The 14,472-nt window shown below is 35.4% G+C and overlaps 1 protein-coding gene across 2 annotated transcripts in view; it reads left to right on the plus strand.

The window, feature by feature from the left end:
* The window catches only part of Polr2H (DNA-directed RNA polymerases I, II, and III subunit Rpb8), a 630,556-nt gene that overhangs the window by 376,229 nt on the left and 239,855 nt on the right, over positions 1-14,472 (plus strand). For both annotated transcript variants that reach the window (XM_081730608.1, XM_081730609.1), the window contains exon 2: positions 6,092-6,175. In XM_081730608.1, coding sequence (XP_081586734.1) covers positions 6,092-6,175 — 84 coding nt within the window. The remainder of the gene's footprint in view (positions 1-6,091; positions 6,176-14,472) is intronic.

Raw genomic sequence — 14,472 nt, forward strand, 5'->3', positions numbered from 1 at the left:
TAGCAAATAAATTGAACATGCTCTTGATGTGATTGAATGTAACACCTTTGATTGTTCTGACTTGCACTTTAAAAAAAATAATAAACAGAGGCTATTAGAAACCCCATAGACTTGCTGCTTAGGTAGGAAGGTTCTGTTAACTAATACTTTAAAAATAAAATAGGTTGCATTTCCAAGCAAAGGGATGAGTTCTGCTTTTTGGTCAAGATGAAGAGAAAAAGTATACACCTGTGTTAAGTACACAATAAAGACAATATTTACAAATGTAAGGAATAAATTATGTGCCAGATGCAAATATATTTACTATTACTAAGAACTGTGTATCAGGACCCATATAAGCTGCGGGGGCTGAGTGATAGCTTACTAAGCCCTGAAGTTAAGAGTGGACTGGAGAATGACTCAGTTTCGGCATGTCAAGTTTAATTGCGACCAGAGCTGGATTTTTAGTGTGGAAATACTGGGAAGTTACTTTTTATTTCCCAGTAGTCTACAGACGGCTTCGCGTGACAGAATTAAGTGGAATAATAATACTACCTTGTATCGATCTTTCAATTCCAAATTGTCACCGTAGCCGCAGATAGAAGTATACGCAGATACTTCCTATAATCCAGTAAAAATGAAGTAGTGTGATAGGATACGTTGTATCATGTGAGAGTCGATTGTGCATGATGAAATACAAATGCACCAAATTCAAGCCCCCGTTATGGTTTGGATCCCATGTTAATGGTGCACTCCATCTTTCATAACCTCGTTGTTCTAGAAGGTCGCAAAAATAATGTTTATCGTACTTACTAATGTCATTCCAGTACTTGTATGTTGGATGCAATAAATAAATAAATACTAATGAGTGGAAAGTCCTGTATGAAAAGCGGTATTGTTTTATGGCATACGCATATGCCCCTGATTGAATGGCGTATTTCCCCTATACTACATTGGTAGAAAGAAGCATGTAGAAATGGGCATCACTATTGCTTATCCACAACCCATGTAGGAAGTTTTTTTTAAAAAATGTAAGATGTATGCTGTTAAAACCTAAGATAGCATCATCGAGAGGATAACCATTACAGCGGCGCTTGAAGGGAATAAAAGTAACATGGTAGGACGTTTGAGGAAGTCTTTGAGGGTAGTGGCGGACATGTGAAGAATGCTCTTCTATCGATTAAAACTTCGTAGCCCCCTTTAAAAAAGAATCTGATCAATCGTGATAATGTACTATTACAGTATAATCATTTGACAAGAAATAATATTAAAAACGTAAGTTCATATTTTTCTTTCATAAGTAGAGTTAATTTAAGTTGTCCCTATGGAGACTTCCTTACAAGCCTGTTTATATATAATAGTTGTCCAGACTGACTGATCAACGCCTTGGGGCAAACTGGTTTGGCTAAAAATTTGAAATTTGGGCAGCATATAGGATTTATGACGTATGGTACCACTAAAGTAGGATTTTTGAAATTCATCTTGGAAGGTGGTAGCAATTATTACAGTAAGATGTCCATATCTTGGAATCGCTGAAAGTTAGAGATACTCAATTTGGTCTTTAGACTTTTCATTTAAAACCAAATGTGTTGAATCGTTTTGATATTTGACCTAAGAAGGGAAGAAGAGGTGAGAAGGAAGAGGAATGGAGTTGCAATTACCATATCTCGGATCATAGTAAGATCTCCGTATCGGCATCCTGTAAGGTTAGGTACGAAATTTGGTCTTTAGACCTTCTTTGAAATAATTAAACACGCATTTCATTGTGGTTTGATGTTTGACTTTTTTTTTTTTTATGTGGTGGTTCTGTAAAATGTCCATAGATGTTCGAACTTCGTGTAAAACTTCGGGTTCAGATTAATTTTTATGATAGGTTTAGAAGGTAAATAATAAATACTGTCTGTAGTGACGCGTGGAAAATTTGCTACTCAGAGTATAGGTAACCCATGGATGAGATTAAGAACTTGAAAAGTAGGATTCAGCGATAGAGCGCCCACCGCTGGTGCATGGGGTCCCGGGTTCAAACCCTGCTCCCGCCAAGTGAACTTTGTGGTGGACAAAGACCGTGTGCGTGGGTTTCCTCGGGGTTCTCCCGTTTCCTCCCACTTTCTTCATTCCATCATTTCATTCATTTCTTATCTTCACCGTCTCCTTTAGCCTAGCCGGCATAAGCGTCGGACGTAAAATTCAAAGATTTCATTTCATTTCATTTTTGAAAAGTAGGATGTACTTTTTGTTTTATCGTGAGTATGCACTTCGCATTGTTTTTCGAAATTGAATTGGTTGCAACTTCGACATTAATAAGTACCTACTTTTAAAGAAATTTATATTTTTTATTTAGATGTACTGTAGAATCACCTTTGTTCTGTGAAGTTATTTATTACCCAGATTGATTTTCTTGGTGTTAGATATTTTATTTAAAGACTTATCAAATCCTGAGCACGTGCTTCATAAATAGGAACTTCTTTTTGTAAAAAATTGGATCCCTCCTAAACTGAAGCACCATTTGAATTATTAAATGTCACATACAAGGTAGTACGCTGTTTTTTTTGCCTTTTGATATTGAGCCTCACGCTGTCCGCATCTAATGGCTTCATGGTATTGGCGTAGTAATGAGTGTGAGAGGGATGTAACAATAGGCCCCGTGCTGTTCACCTTTTGAGAAATGAGTCGATGGCCTCGCTCAATCGAACTCCATGTGTCTTCGACCTTGGGAAACGCCTGTGACGTGGCGAATTTGTTTTGCTCTGCAAAATATGAATACGATGGTTGAGCGTAAGCTAGTGAGCAAAGAGTATACTCTTTTCTTTCTTGTATGCTGAATATGCAGTCCAAGAATGAAATATATAATTGAAAAACCTTCCGCATTATTTTATTTATTATGAAAATCAGAGTATTTACTTCAACTTACTGGAACGCAAGCCGGGTACTTTTTTGTTATATAAATTGAGTTTCACAGTTGTTTATTGTAATTTGAAAATATCATTAGGAAACAGCATGCATCATTATGTTCGATGACCTGACAATTTTCAATAACACCACAATCCCGTCGCTTTAAAACTTCTATGGTCTCTAGTTTTAGAAAAAAGCCTGTTTCGAAACTAATTATTGGTACTGTTTAGAGAGTTCTGCAAAGTTGAAACAAGTGATAATGTGACGGTGCTAAATCCGAGCTATACGGTACATGCATTACCCCCAGTATTATTTTTTTTCAATTTGTGACTAGTCTTTAAAGTTATGTGATCTGGTGTTGCCAGTAAAATATACGACAGTCGTTCTGTTGACCAGTTTTCTCTCTTTTTTTTTTTTTTTAAGTTGCTAGGTGCACTTGCACTAATTGTCGATGGTACAGGTCTGAGTCCGTCGTTCTACCAGGTGATAATAGTTCATGATGCCTTTCCAATACTACCAAACACAATATAACCTTCCCAGCTGTCAGTATGGTCCTTGCCGCACACTGTGCAGCTTCTTTTCGCTTCTACTATGATCATCTTCGCACTTTGTTGTTGTAGGTTGTCCACTTATCACTCGTAATCAATCGCTTTGTAATTGGCTCGAGTTCGCTATATTTCAGTAGTTATTTGCAGATAGAAATTCGATGGAGTAAATATTTTTGAATCAGATCATGTGGCACCTAAACTTCGAACTTCTTTTTGTAGCCAACTTCCTCCAAATGAATCAGTGTTCAGATCCTTAGCGGTCATGACTCCTTACATGCCAGTCTTTTCTAGAATATCGTCCATTCCTGCTGTGATTGGTCGCCTCCTGCGAGGAGCATCTTAGTCATAAAAATTTCCAGAATGAGAACGACTGAACCATTTTTGATAATGTCTGTTGCTTTTGATAATATATCTTGGCCATGAACGTTACAAATTTCTCCACATGTCTGTGCAGCATTTGCGCCTTGATTGAAATAAAATTGTAAATTTAGCGCAGTTTTGTGGAAATTTCACTCAACTTCGGCGCAGTACCTTACGTCTGAATATAAGAATTCCAACACTTCTTGTACATTTACAAGCTTCAGCTGTCAAATGACGTTATAACTGACCCGCTGCGACTCAGTTTTAAGATTTAGTAAACTAATGCCAACTCGTCCGCGAAAGGCTCGGTTCTTTCTACACTACTGGTACATTATAGGTATATAAAAGAGTAACAGTGACTCACTCAGCGCTCAGCACATACTACTGAAAGTAGAAACCAAAAGTTAGGAAGGAGACTTTTTGTTACGAAAACAGGAAATAAGAAAGTATTTTTTGAAATGCGTATCCGAAGAAGGGTAGGGCGGGTAAAGGGGTATTCAAATTTTTCACTAGAAATAGAGTATCTGACAAGTTCCTAAAATTAGGAAGGTGAAACTCATCATATAAACTCCTGGTTAAAAATAACTGAAAATGTGTTTCAGCGTTTTCGAAAATTCTTCTCTCAAAGGGTGAAAGGAGGCAAAATTTTATAAAATCAAAATTACTATTTCTTTATTCAAAATTAACCAGTATGAGGATTTGCTTAAGTTGTAGCTGTGAAATTCGATATCGAAACTTTGTTTTTAAACAATAAGGGGATACTTGATTCAGCATGTTTATAAATTCCACTGCTAGAAGGAAAGGGGCATTTTCTATCATCAATTCCATTCCTTTATTATTTAGAAAGTGCCCAATGTGAGGATTTCCTAAATTAGGGGTGAGAAATTCGGTATTTGAATTCCTAATTAAAAACAAAGGAATATGCGTTTTAACGTTTTCGAAAATTCAACATTTAAAATGGAAAAATAAACACATTCAATATCCTAATTTCCAATTTTATAAATATATTCAAGTGCCTGATGCAACTATGCGCTGAAGCTGGTGATGTAAATTTTGGTATATAAACCCTGTTTTTAAATGATCAGTCAGTTATTGCAGTGTTTTCGAAACATTCTGCTTTTGAAAGGAAAAGTGAGCAATTTCTACAATGTTCAAATTTCCGCTTTTATATTCATTAAACCTTATTTTTCCCATGCGAAGAACAGGCATTTCTATCAGTACTAATTTATCACAAGTGGACACTCTACTGACTATTTCCAATGGAGAGTGGCACCTTTTTCCGTAATAACATATCTCAAGCCGGTTAGTGAGATACTTGAATCAAGATGTATCGAACACCAGTTCAGAAAGTCATAAATAAGGTGATGTAAGCCAGTGTACTGATAACACACCAATTATTTACGTAGAAAGGTGTCTGTCAAGCGTGTTTCTTCATTGGCTGTAAACGTCAGGTAATTTGTTTGGCAAAGCGTGATTTATTTGTAGCAGGTTGTGGAAGTCTACAATGCCGTAAAACTTCTTCGTTTGACACGTATTTTGTCGACTTAATACAAATTTAAGGATGAAGATGAAAAATTCAAATTTAATACTTGTATGGATTTAGATTATTCGTAGTTACTACATAGTGAAAAGAATGTTCGAATTATATGACTTGTGCAACGCTTATTTTCCTCTCTCCCACTTGCTCAATTTATCCAATTTTCATTCAAAATTATCCATTAGAACACACTGTGTACCTATTTAAAACCATTTTGATAAAGCCTTCGAGGTTTTTACAGTAAAATTTATCAGTCAACAGGAATAGGAACGTTAAAGGAAGTGTAAAAGACTCGCCCAAGGCATATATTTAATGGTATCGTCCCGGGATTTGCCTGGTTAAAACTGACAAAAAAAGTTTGGGAAACATCGGAATGGCTGCTCATAGGATTCGAATGAATGGCATTCCGTTGCGAGTCAAGAACACTGTATCAGCAAACCCCTCTCGATTAGTTTACTGAAATTCCCGTTTAAAATAATGAACAGTGAATTAATATATACATTTAAAGTGACAAAATAAAGGTCAATGAGACTGTTTTTAATATGAAATACGACTTCTCTTTGTACTGCGTGTAAAATTATTTCTTCCTGCAATTCTTTGAGCAGTTGTTTATATTGCTTACTTATTGCTGTTGAAGATATAACTTGTCATATTTGTATATATATATATATATATATATATATATATATATATATATATATATATATATATATATATATATATATATATAATTCATATGTTCAAGTATTATATAATTTATTCGTTTTTTTTTCAGTGAGTCGTCTACATTGCGAGAGCGAGTCCTTCAAAATGGACTTGATTCTAGATGTCAACACATGGCTGTATCCTATGGAATTAGGTAAGTAAATACTTTTTTTCCCCCCGAGATTTGTATTGTCGTGTGTTAAATTATTATCTGCTGATACATTGTAGAAGTTAAAATACCCTGATCACTTTACCATCTCTGTTATGAGATGCAGAAAGAATAGAGATACTTTGCAGAAAGAATGAAAGTGAGACATGTCCATTTATCAGGATCCAGTTCCAGTAGGGAAGGGCTAAATGATTGATTACAGTCAACAGTGAGAAAGGTATGATGTGCGTTGATGGGATTGGCAGAGCGTTCGTTATACGTTACGAGCTGCTGAAACCTGGCAAAGCGATAGACTTGGACTTCAACTGTTGACAATTAGTGCGAGTGCATGTAGTAGTTCAAAAGAAACGGCCGAAATTGGTCAACAAAAAGTGTATGGTATACCACACTGACAACGCCAGACCACATAACATCTTTAATGACCCGTCAAATTGAGCGAACGTGGCACGGGGTTTTTTATGCATCCACTTTATAGTGCGGATTTGGCTGTCAGAGTCATTTTTTTCTGCAGAACTCCCCAGATAGTGTTAGTTTCAAAAGAGGTTTGTGAAAACCACGAATCACAATTTTTTGACCAGAACTACAAGTTCTGTAGCGACTAGCGACGTGAATATAGGGTTTCCGTAGCAGGTCATCGAACAAAATGGTGCATATATGGTTTCATAATTTTTTTTTTCAAATCACAATAAATGTACTCTCAATTTTCATCTCTAAATGCTCAATAAATACTTTTTAGACAACCTGATGATTATCTTCCTGACCGATTTTGATTAAATCCATGACAAAATATTTGTCATTCCACTTCATATGTTCAGCTTCTGACTGAAATTATGCAACCGAATGTGCACAAGGCGTGGTTGGGTTGTATAACTTCAAGGCTGTATTTGACTGGTTTTACAGATCACTGAAAGGTTGAAGCCTGCCAGACAATGTTTAGATCCATGACAAGTGGTCGGCACATCGGCTCCTTTGTTGTTATTTTATATTTCTAGACGAAAGTGCGTTACATCTTAAATTCATGTAACTTCCCAATTTCCCCGTAATTTTGTCTTAGCACCGAAATGCTGTCTTATTAGGACTTTCTTTGACAAAATGTGATTTGTTTGAACGAAGGAAGCAGCTTGTAGTATCACAAGTTGTATCTGAATCTATGCCAAACTAGTAGTACCAGTACTAACCTCACTCGGTGGTACACATAGAGTTAATTTGGATATAGTTTGAGTGAACAATAACAAAAAATGTTTTTCTTATTCTGTTTTTTACGAATTTCGCGGAAATCTAAATTTTGTTGCACTGGATTCTGTCTAAACGCTCTAAAGTAATATAACGATGGCTTGTTGAATTTGTTGTATAAATTTTGTGCAAGATTTCTGTGTAGTTGCTAATAAGTGGTCTGAAAATAGCAAGTGTGAAATACAATTCTGATGTGTTATGTTTGTGGCTATAGGTATATACACAATGTTCTTATGTTTTTTTATGTAATGTATTTGATGCATGTTAAGTGCAAGGTTGCCATTTGTCGTCCAGCGTACTGAGACGATGTAAGAAATACGGCCTTGAGTGCATGTACTGAACAAAGCAGTACAGTGACTATGATCTCTTTGTTAATCCCAAGAGAAAGGATAGAAGAGGAGTGTGGGTATTAGATAACAAAACGAGTTCTAACAAGAGCATAGTTAAAAAGAACTTGTTTCTAAACTTCTCATGTTAACTTCATCGTACGTGTGAGATTACGGAATAGCTACTTGTACAAAAATTCTTGTAAAACAATACGTTATTTCAAGCTACGTAACAATTCGCCTTATCTCTATACTGACAAGGACAACACTGATTTTTTACCGTTCATTTTAATTTGTCCAAAATAATTCAAATTTTTATCAATTTAAAGAAAAAATACGGGTTATAACTCTCCCATCTAGCAATATTGGATTCATTAACGTAGTGGTGTCGTAAATTGAGTCATACTAATGAGCTAAGCTAGATACGATGAAATATTAGAAGGAAGGGTTGTTTTGTTGGAATGTGGTACCCTTTTCAGCACTAAAGCTGTGTGAGAACGTGACCTATGTTAAGGTGGAATCTAAGCCACCGCCATGCATTCAAATTTCAAGGAATTCTTACCGAGAATTAAACCCAGAATTATACGACTGAAAATAACGTTTTCAGATCGATACGCAATACCAGTATTGATTACTTCATTTCTTTGATTAACCGTGAATTGTTCAGTATAGTGCATCAAAATTTGCACAGAGACCAGAATAATATAAGTAAAAATGAATAATTCTTACTTCGGACTTGTAGAATGACTAAGATGAACCATTAAGTTAATATTGCAAAATTCGAAAATAAATGTCATGTAATACGCATTGCAGAAGTTGTTTGAAACATGAAATAATAGTTCTAAGCTCTAATGGTTGGAACTAAACGAAAACTCGAACTGTGTTATGTAATTTTGTGAGTCAATTTAAATGAAGAGATTAACTGTTCAGAAATATACAGTTTATATATTTATTTTCAGAGAATATTCTATCGCATTTGACCTTTTCACTGTTGACATATTTGGAAACTGCCTAACCCTAAGAAAAAAAAAAAAGAAAGTGCATTATGTTTCATTTAAGCCTGCCAGAAGGTGAAGAAAATTCAAAACCACGTTCATAACTTATATTATGTGCTATATATATATGGCACCTTTCCAGCGTATAACCTCCTGCGTTTAATGCGACGGCGGCTGCAGTGATTACATTGAATTTTGATGTCGTCACTGTGATAACCGCTGCAGTGAAGAAGTTAAGCACCAGAAGGCAAATTACTCGTCCAATGTCTATTTAAAAAAAAAAAAAAAAAAAAAAAAAGTGGTTTGAGCCGAACGATACTATTACGCAATACTTAACACCAAGGGCGCTCATGTTCTGGTTTCAAGGGGGGGGCAAGTATAAGCGACGTTTCAAAAATAGTTTCAAATTTTGCTGTAACTAATGTAAAAATTCTATTGGATTTTCGATATTCTGAAGTACAATTTACTCTAGGAGGGCGAGCGCCCCAACTTGCCCCCCTGATGGGCACCCTTGCTTAATACCCCACGTAGATGTCACAGTAATGACATAATACATGCTGGTGAAGTATCTGAAATTTAATGAAATTCTGTGCCTTGTATTGTTACCTAAGACTTCCATGTATGTGCAATTAATATGATTATTTAATTATTCCGAAAGTGGCGAGAGGTTGCATACAGTTCTTAAAAAGTATTGCTATAGTTTAAACTGGGGTAATTACCCATAATTGTAGATATCCCATCATGTAATTAAGTTTATTTATATGGTTATGTATACTTAATTCTCTGCACTCCATGAATAAGTAGATAACGTGGAACGACTCGAAAGTATGTTTTGTTGTATGCTATGCATTAATATAACAGTTACTAAGTGCAGAATGTATACAGGGTTCCTACTGGTTAGGGAAATCAGGGAAAATGGTGTAGGTCAGGGAAACTCAGAGGAAAAGACTGGAAATCAGAGAAAGAGAAATTTTATAAAATTATTTTTTCTAACATTAATTGTACACCAATTTCAGCTTAGTCAACCATTAATGATCACAGTATGGAACGTTGCTAAGATTTTTATGGGTTGCAAGTGGAATGCACGTATGAGCAATTTATTATTATTTGTCTCTATATGTCATCATATATAAATATTCACCGTTATTTATTCCTTATTTATATGCCAACGTCATCCGACATCTGTCATGAAAGTCTGGAAATTTCCTGCCAAAGGTCAGGGAGAAGTCAGGGAAATGGATTTATCCAGATCAGTCGGAAACAGTTAGTATTGAGACATAAGGTTGTTCTTGTTAGAAATTATCCTCTATGATGTTCCAAAATTAAACAGTTTATAATTTAAAGATGACATAATATGGTTCGTAATTTCGTCACGAGCACCGTGCATGGGATCGACAGGAATATATGACGAGAGGCAGGCCCATATTTATATATTGTGCGCCCCTGTGCTGTAAATAATTTGCCTCCCCCTTCCCCAAAGACGATTAATATTAGAGTTGAATTCATAGTTTTTGAGGTCGTTACAAAGATAGTTAAACTAAAATTTACTGCTCATGGGTATAACTGGGTAAAATTTACTGTTATATCTGGATATAACAAACAGTTCTCGGCGAACTCAAAATATATTAACAACCAGTTCTAGCGAACCGGCTGAATAGCACCACTGACTCTACGAGTTGCTAGTTTCAAATATTACTTTACTGTGAATCTCAAAAAATTCAAATTTGCCGCTCTCTAAATTCTGCAGCCCTGTGTTCGAGCACAGAATGGCACTTACTTAAATACAGGCCTGTCGAGAGTGATAAAATCCAAATAAGTGCAGAAGAGGAGTACACAAACTGATCTGGTCTTTTTCCATGTTCATTAATAAGGATTGGCTTCTTTCAGTAGAAGTGGCTCTTACATGCCGAAAAGAGGGTTTTGGATTTTGTTTGCCCGTTCCTTCATCCATCGTTGTTCAAAAGGCCACCGCTCAACCCATTAGAATCAGATTTAAATTTTCTTTTTTTGGGAAGGTGTTTCTCCAGTTGAAATAGTCGAATTTTGAGATTGCACTCTAAAAGAAAGATAGTTTTAGTTACTTTAAGGTGAAAATTGAAAACGTGTAATATTTGGGAAACAGCTTAACAATTTTGTTCATGTTTCGTAAATAAATAAATATTTTATCAAATCACTTTTTTAGGGAAATAGTACTGCTTGTAATTTTTGAAATACTGAATAAAGGGTAGTTTGCTAATAGGGAAAAGTTTTTATTTATTTATTTATTTATTTATTTATTTATTTATTTATTTATTATTTTAATTTTCGGGCAGTTTTCTCGAAAGCAGATTATTTCGTTCGTACATCGTCAATTTTTCATTGACAGTCATATAAGATAGTCCATGATGTATTCCTTGTCCTGAAAAGTATATAAAATGTTACCCTGATAGTTTACTGATAAAGTTAAGTTTGTTTTTCAGAAATATTTCTTAATTTTAAGTTCAGTGGATATTAAGTTCATACATCATAAATATTTGTATTCGTAGCTCGAGAGTGCCATGTTACATTTAATTAGAAAAATGGAAGCAAGAATACTACCATGCGCGCCGACTACGTGGGTGCTCCGGGGCTCCAGCACCCACAAGATTTTTAGTTTGGACCCGAGTTTGAACCCGTTTCTCTTGCGTTTAAGTCAGCCGTGTTACCGACTGAGCTAGGGCAGCCTCAACTTATCCCTATAGTACCGGTATATTTTACTTTATCACAGCACAACCCTTTATGACAGTGTTCACAAAAGATTTTAACTAAAAATAAATCAGTCAAATATCGAGACTTTCCCAAAAACATACGCTAACACGTTCCACCATTGGTATGCACCCACATAAATGTTGGAAAGTCGGCCCCGTTGAACACTACTGTGATGGCCCATTCCTTTTCCTCTGTGTAACCTTAATAAATCATAATTCTAAAATACAATAATTGTTAACTTCTCTTTAAATTATCACTAAGGCTTGTTGCATTAATTTATTCATTATGTGTTAAATTCCCATCATGTGACTTTCAATATCAAGCCTAATCATTGCTCTAATAATAGTTAAGATCGACATTGTGTGCCCTCCCAAATGATGTCAGGAAACGCCTCTGTTTAATTTATGTTAATGTCATTAGGAGTACATTGTTAGCAGAAGGTTCAGTATGGATTTACAATTCATTTCACAGTAGAAAAAGTTTGTTAAACAGAAGTATACATATGTTAATCTCTGATATAGAAGTGGAATACTCTCTTCGAACTTCGTGGTCGGCATGTGTGATAAGAGAAATGATGTTGCGAAATTAATACTTGCAGCTTGGCCATTATTTAGCCCACCTTCCTTCAATCCCGTTTATTGTCGTTTGTACTTGGTTTGCGGTGCAATCGTCTCCTCTCAAGAACAAAAGCTGCTCGCCTTGAACCATACAGAGGGAAGAAGGAAGGGGGTAAGGCCTTGTTATGAAATATCTGCTAACTGAAGGTTAAATCGCTTTTAGATTCAGTTACCGCGAAGCAGATGAATTACCTTCTCGCAACAAACACTGCTACTTTGCCGCCAACCAAAAGCGGGAATCGGTTGATGGATGAGAAGTTGAAGGTTTATTTTGCCGGATGTTGCTGCGGCCTTTACACAAAAGATAGGTAGAACTATATATATTTTTAAATGTTTCTCTTGCAATGTAAAGAGCGTTTTGATGCTCTTCTTTTCAATCAATCTTACCTGCGTGGTATCTTTAGGAGTTTAATGTTGAGCCAGTTCACATGGATGTCGGAGTCTGCGGGAGGTTAGGTTTTGTCGATAGATTGCAGTGATAGCATGTTACGAGAGAAAGAGAGTTGGAGGGAAGTTATTGAAAATCGATCTTTACAACCTGTGCAATTACCTTCTTTAAATATTGAACTAATCGATCAGTGATCTTCTGTTAATTCTAAACAAGCGTTTCGAAACGTAATTGCACACTAGAATTAAGCTGCAGCCAAAGGGGCATATTCTTCTAAATTTCTCCTTCGTCTGTAAAGATCCGAACGATACTTCAAAATGCCTAGAATTCGAAACCAGGGAATTTTCCCCACCTATATCCCTCAAAAGTTTTATTTTCCGCTCAATCAATTCGGTGTAGATCAACAGGACTTGTTAAACGAAGAGGTAAAATAGTATCAACACTTCGAGAGCTCCCCTCGTGGCTATATGGTTAGTGGTTCGGATCCCTCATAAAGCTATAGGTCCACATTGGTCCTCAGTACTGAAAGGACCAATCTAACTAACAAACCAATTTCATGGATAGTCAGATGGGACATGTTCAATTTAGTACGTGGTAAGCGCATCAATTACCGTAAGCGGTAAGCGCACACAGTTATTTCTGCTTCTCTAAAGTGGAGCTTGCTGCCTGTTAGGCGGCATCCAATTACGTCACGATCTAAGTGAACATCGAAAGCTTCGTTTTCCGTCGTGGAACACAAAGTGAACCAAGATAAAACATTATGTAGTGTCATTGTTATTCTAGATTTATGTGTCTAGATTAAGTAGTTGTGCTTGAATCGTTGAATATTGATACTGTAAGGTGGTACTATATTTTGGTCCCATATAATATTTTGTTACATACATTCCTTCCTATTCTAAAAAGAGAAAATTTCAGTGTATTAAATAAGGAAATTAAAGAATAAGATTAGTTTCAGACAATTCAATAATATTTTTAACTTTTTTTTTTTTAATTAGTCAGGACCAGGACATTTCGTCAAATTAGCGACATAAGCATTGGGAATTTACTTTAAATACAACATACATTATAAATAATTCTATTGAGCTGTAAACTGACAAGAATATTAGCAATGAAGTAAGAACATGTAATGATTTATTTACCTGAAATTATTCATTTTGTAAATGAACGTTCGTGCACAAACGTTATCAGGTACAAAACAATGTTTGATATATAGAATTGGTGCAGGAATTGTTCCTTTTCTCTTGATATTTTTCAACATAGAATTTAGCAGAGCATAAGATAAATCCACAGTGGATAATGCTTTCTGTGTATTGGTTCTGGCGTTGTTAAATAAAAAATAATTAGGTATTCATAGTAGTCTTGCTTTGTAAAATCAGTGAACAATAAATTTCTCTCTCTCTCTCTCTCTCTCTCTCTCTCTCTCTCTCTCTCTCTCTCACCCAGAGCAAAGTATTTCTTTAAAGAACACACTTAAAATATTCGAAATATATAAAAAAAAAGGAAGAAAATAACATTTAGTGTCTTTTTAAAAGTTAATGTAAGGTGATTATAGTTAAATTTTAAAGCTGGTTTGGATAATGGTAGCTCCGTGCTGAAGTGCTCACTTTGTACCTAAAGGGTGCCCTTGCCAGATCCAATTCCAGAAATTGTGGTGATACTTTTTTGTTACTTCTCCCATTTTTCCACTGCTTTTAATTTCACCAGCCACTTTTTTGTTACTTCTCCTGTTTTTCTTCTACTCTCCAATTATATCAACCACTGTATCATTCATTTGCATTTATTTTTCTTGAGAGTAAAACTATTTTTTTTTTTTTTTTTCATTTTACTTCAGACTGAGTGAAATTGTCAATATATGTCATGTATAAGATTTTAAGTGATTTTAAGTCAGCCTGAAATGAAGTAAAATTGTAGGTTTACGCATTTTTTCCCCAAGGAAACAGATGCTAAATGGAAGTAAATTTCAATATACATTTAAGAAAAGAAGTATGTATTAAGA

Source organism: Thermobia domestica, chromosome 11 (genome assembly GCF_964235325.1).
Source record: "Thermobia domestica chromosome 11, izTheDome1.hap1.1, whole genome shotgun sequence".
In the NCBI taxonomy this organism is placed as follows: Eukaryota; Metazoa; Arthropoda; class Insecta; order Zygentoma; family Lepismatidae; genus Thermobia; species Thermobia domestica.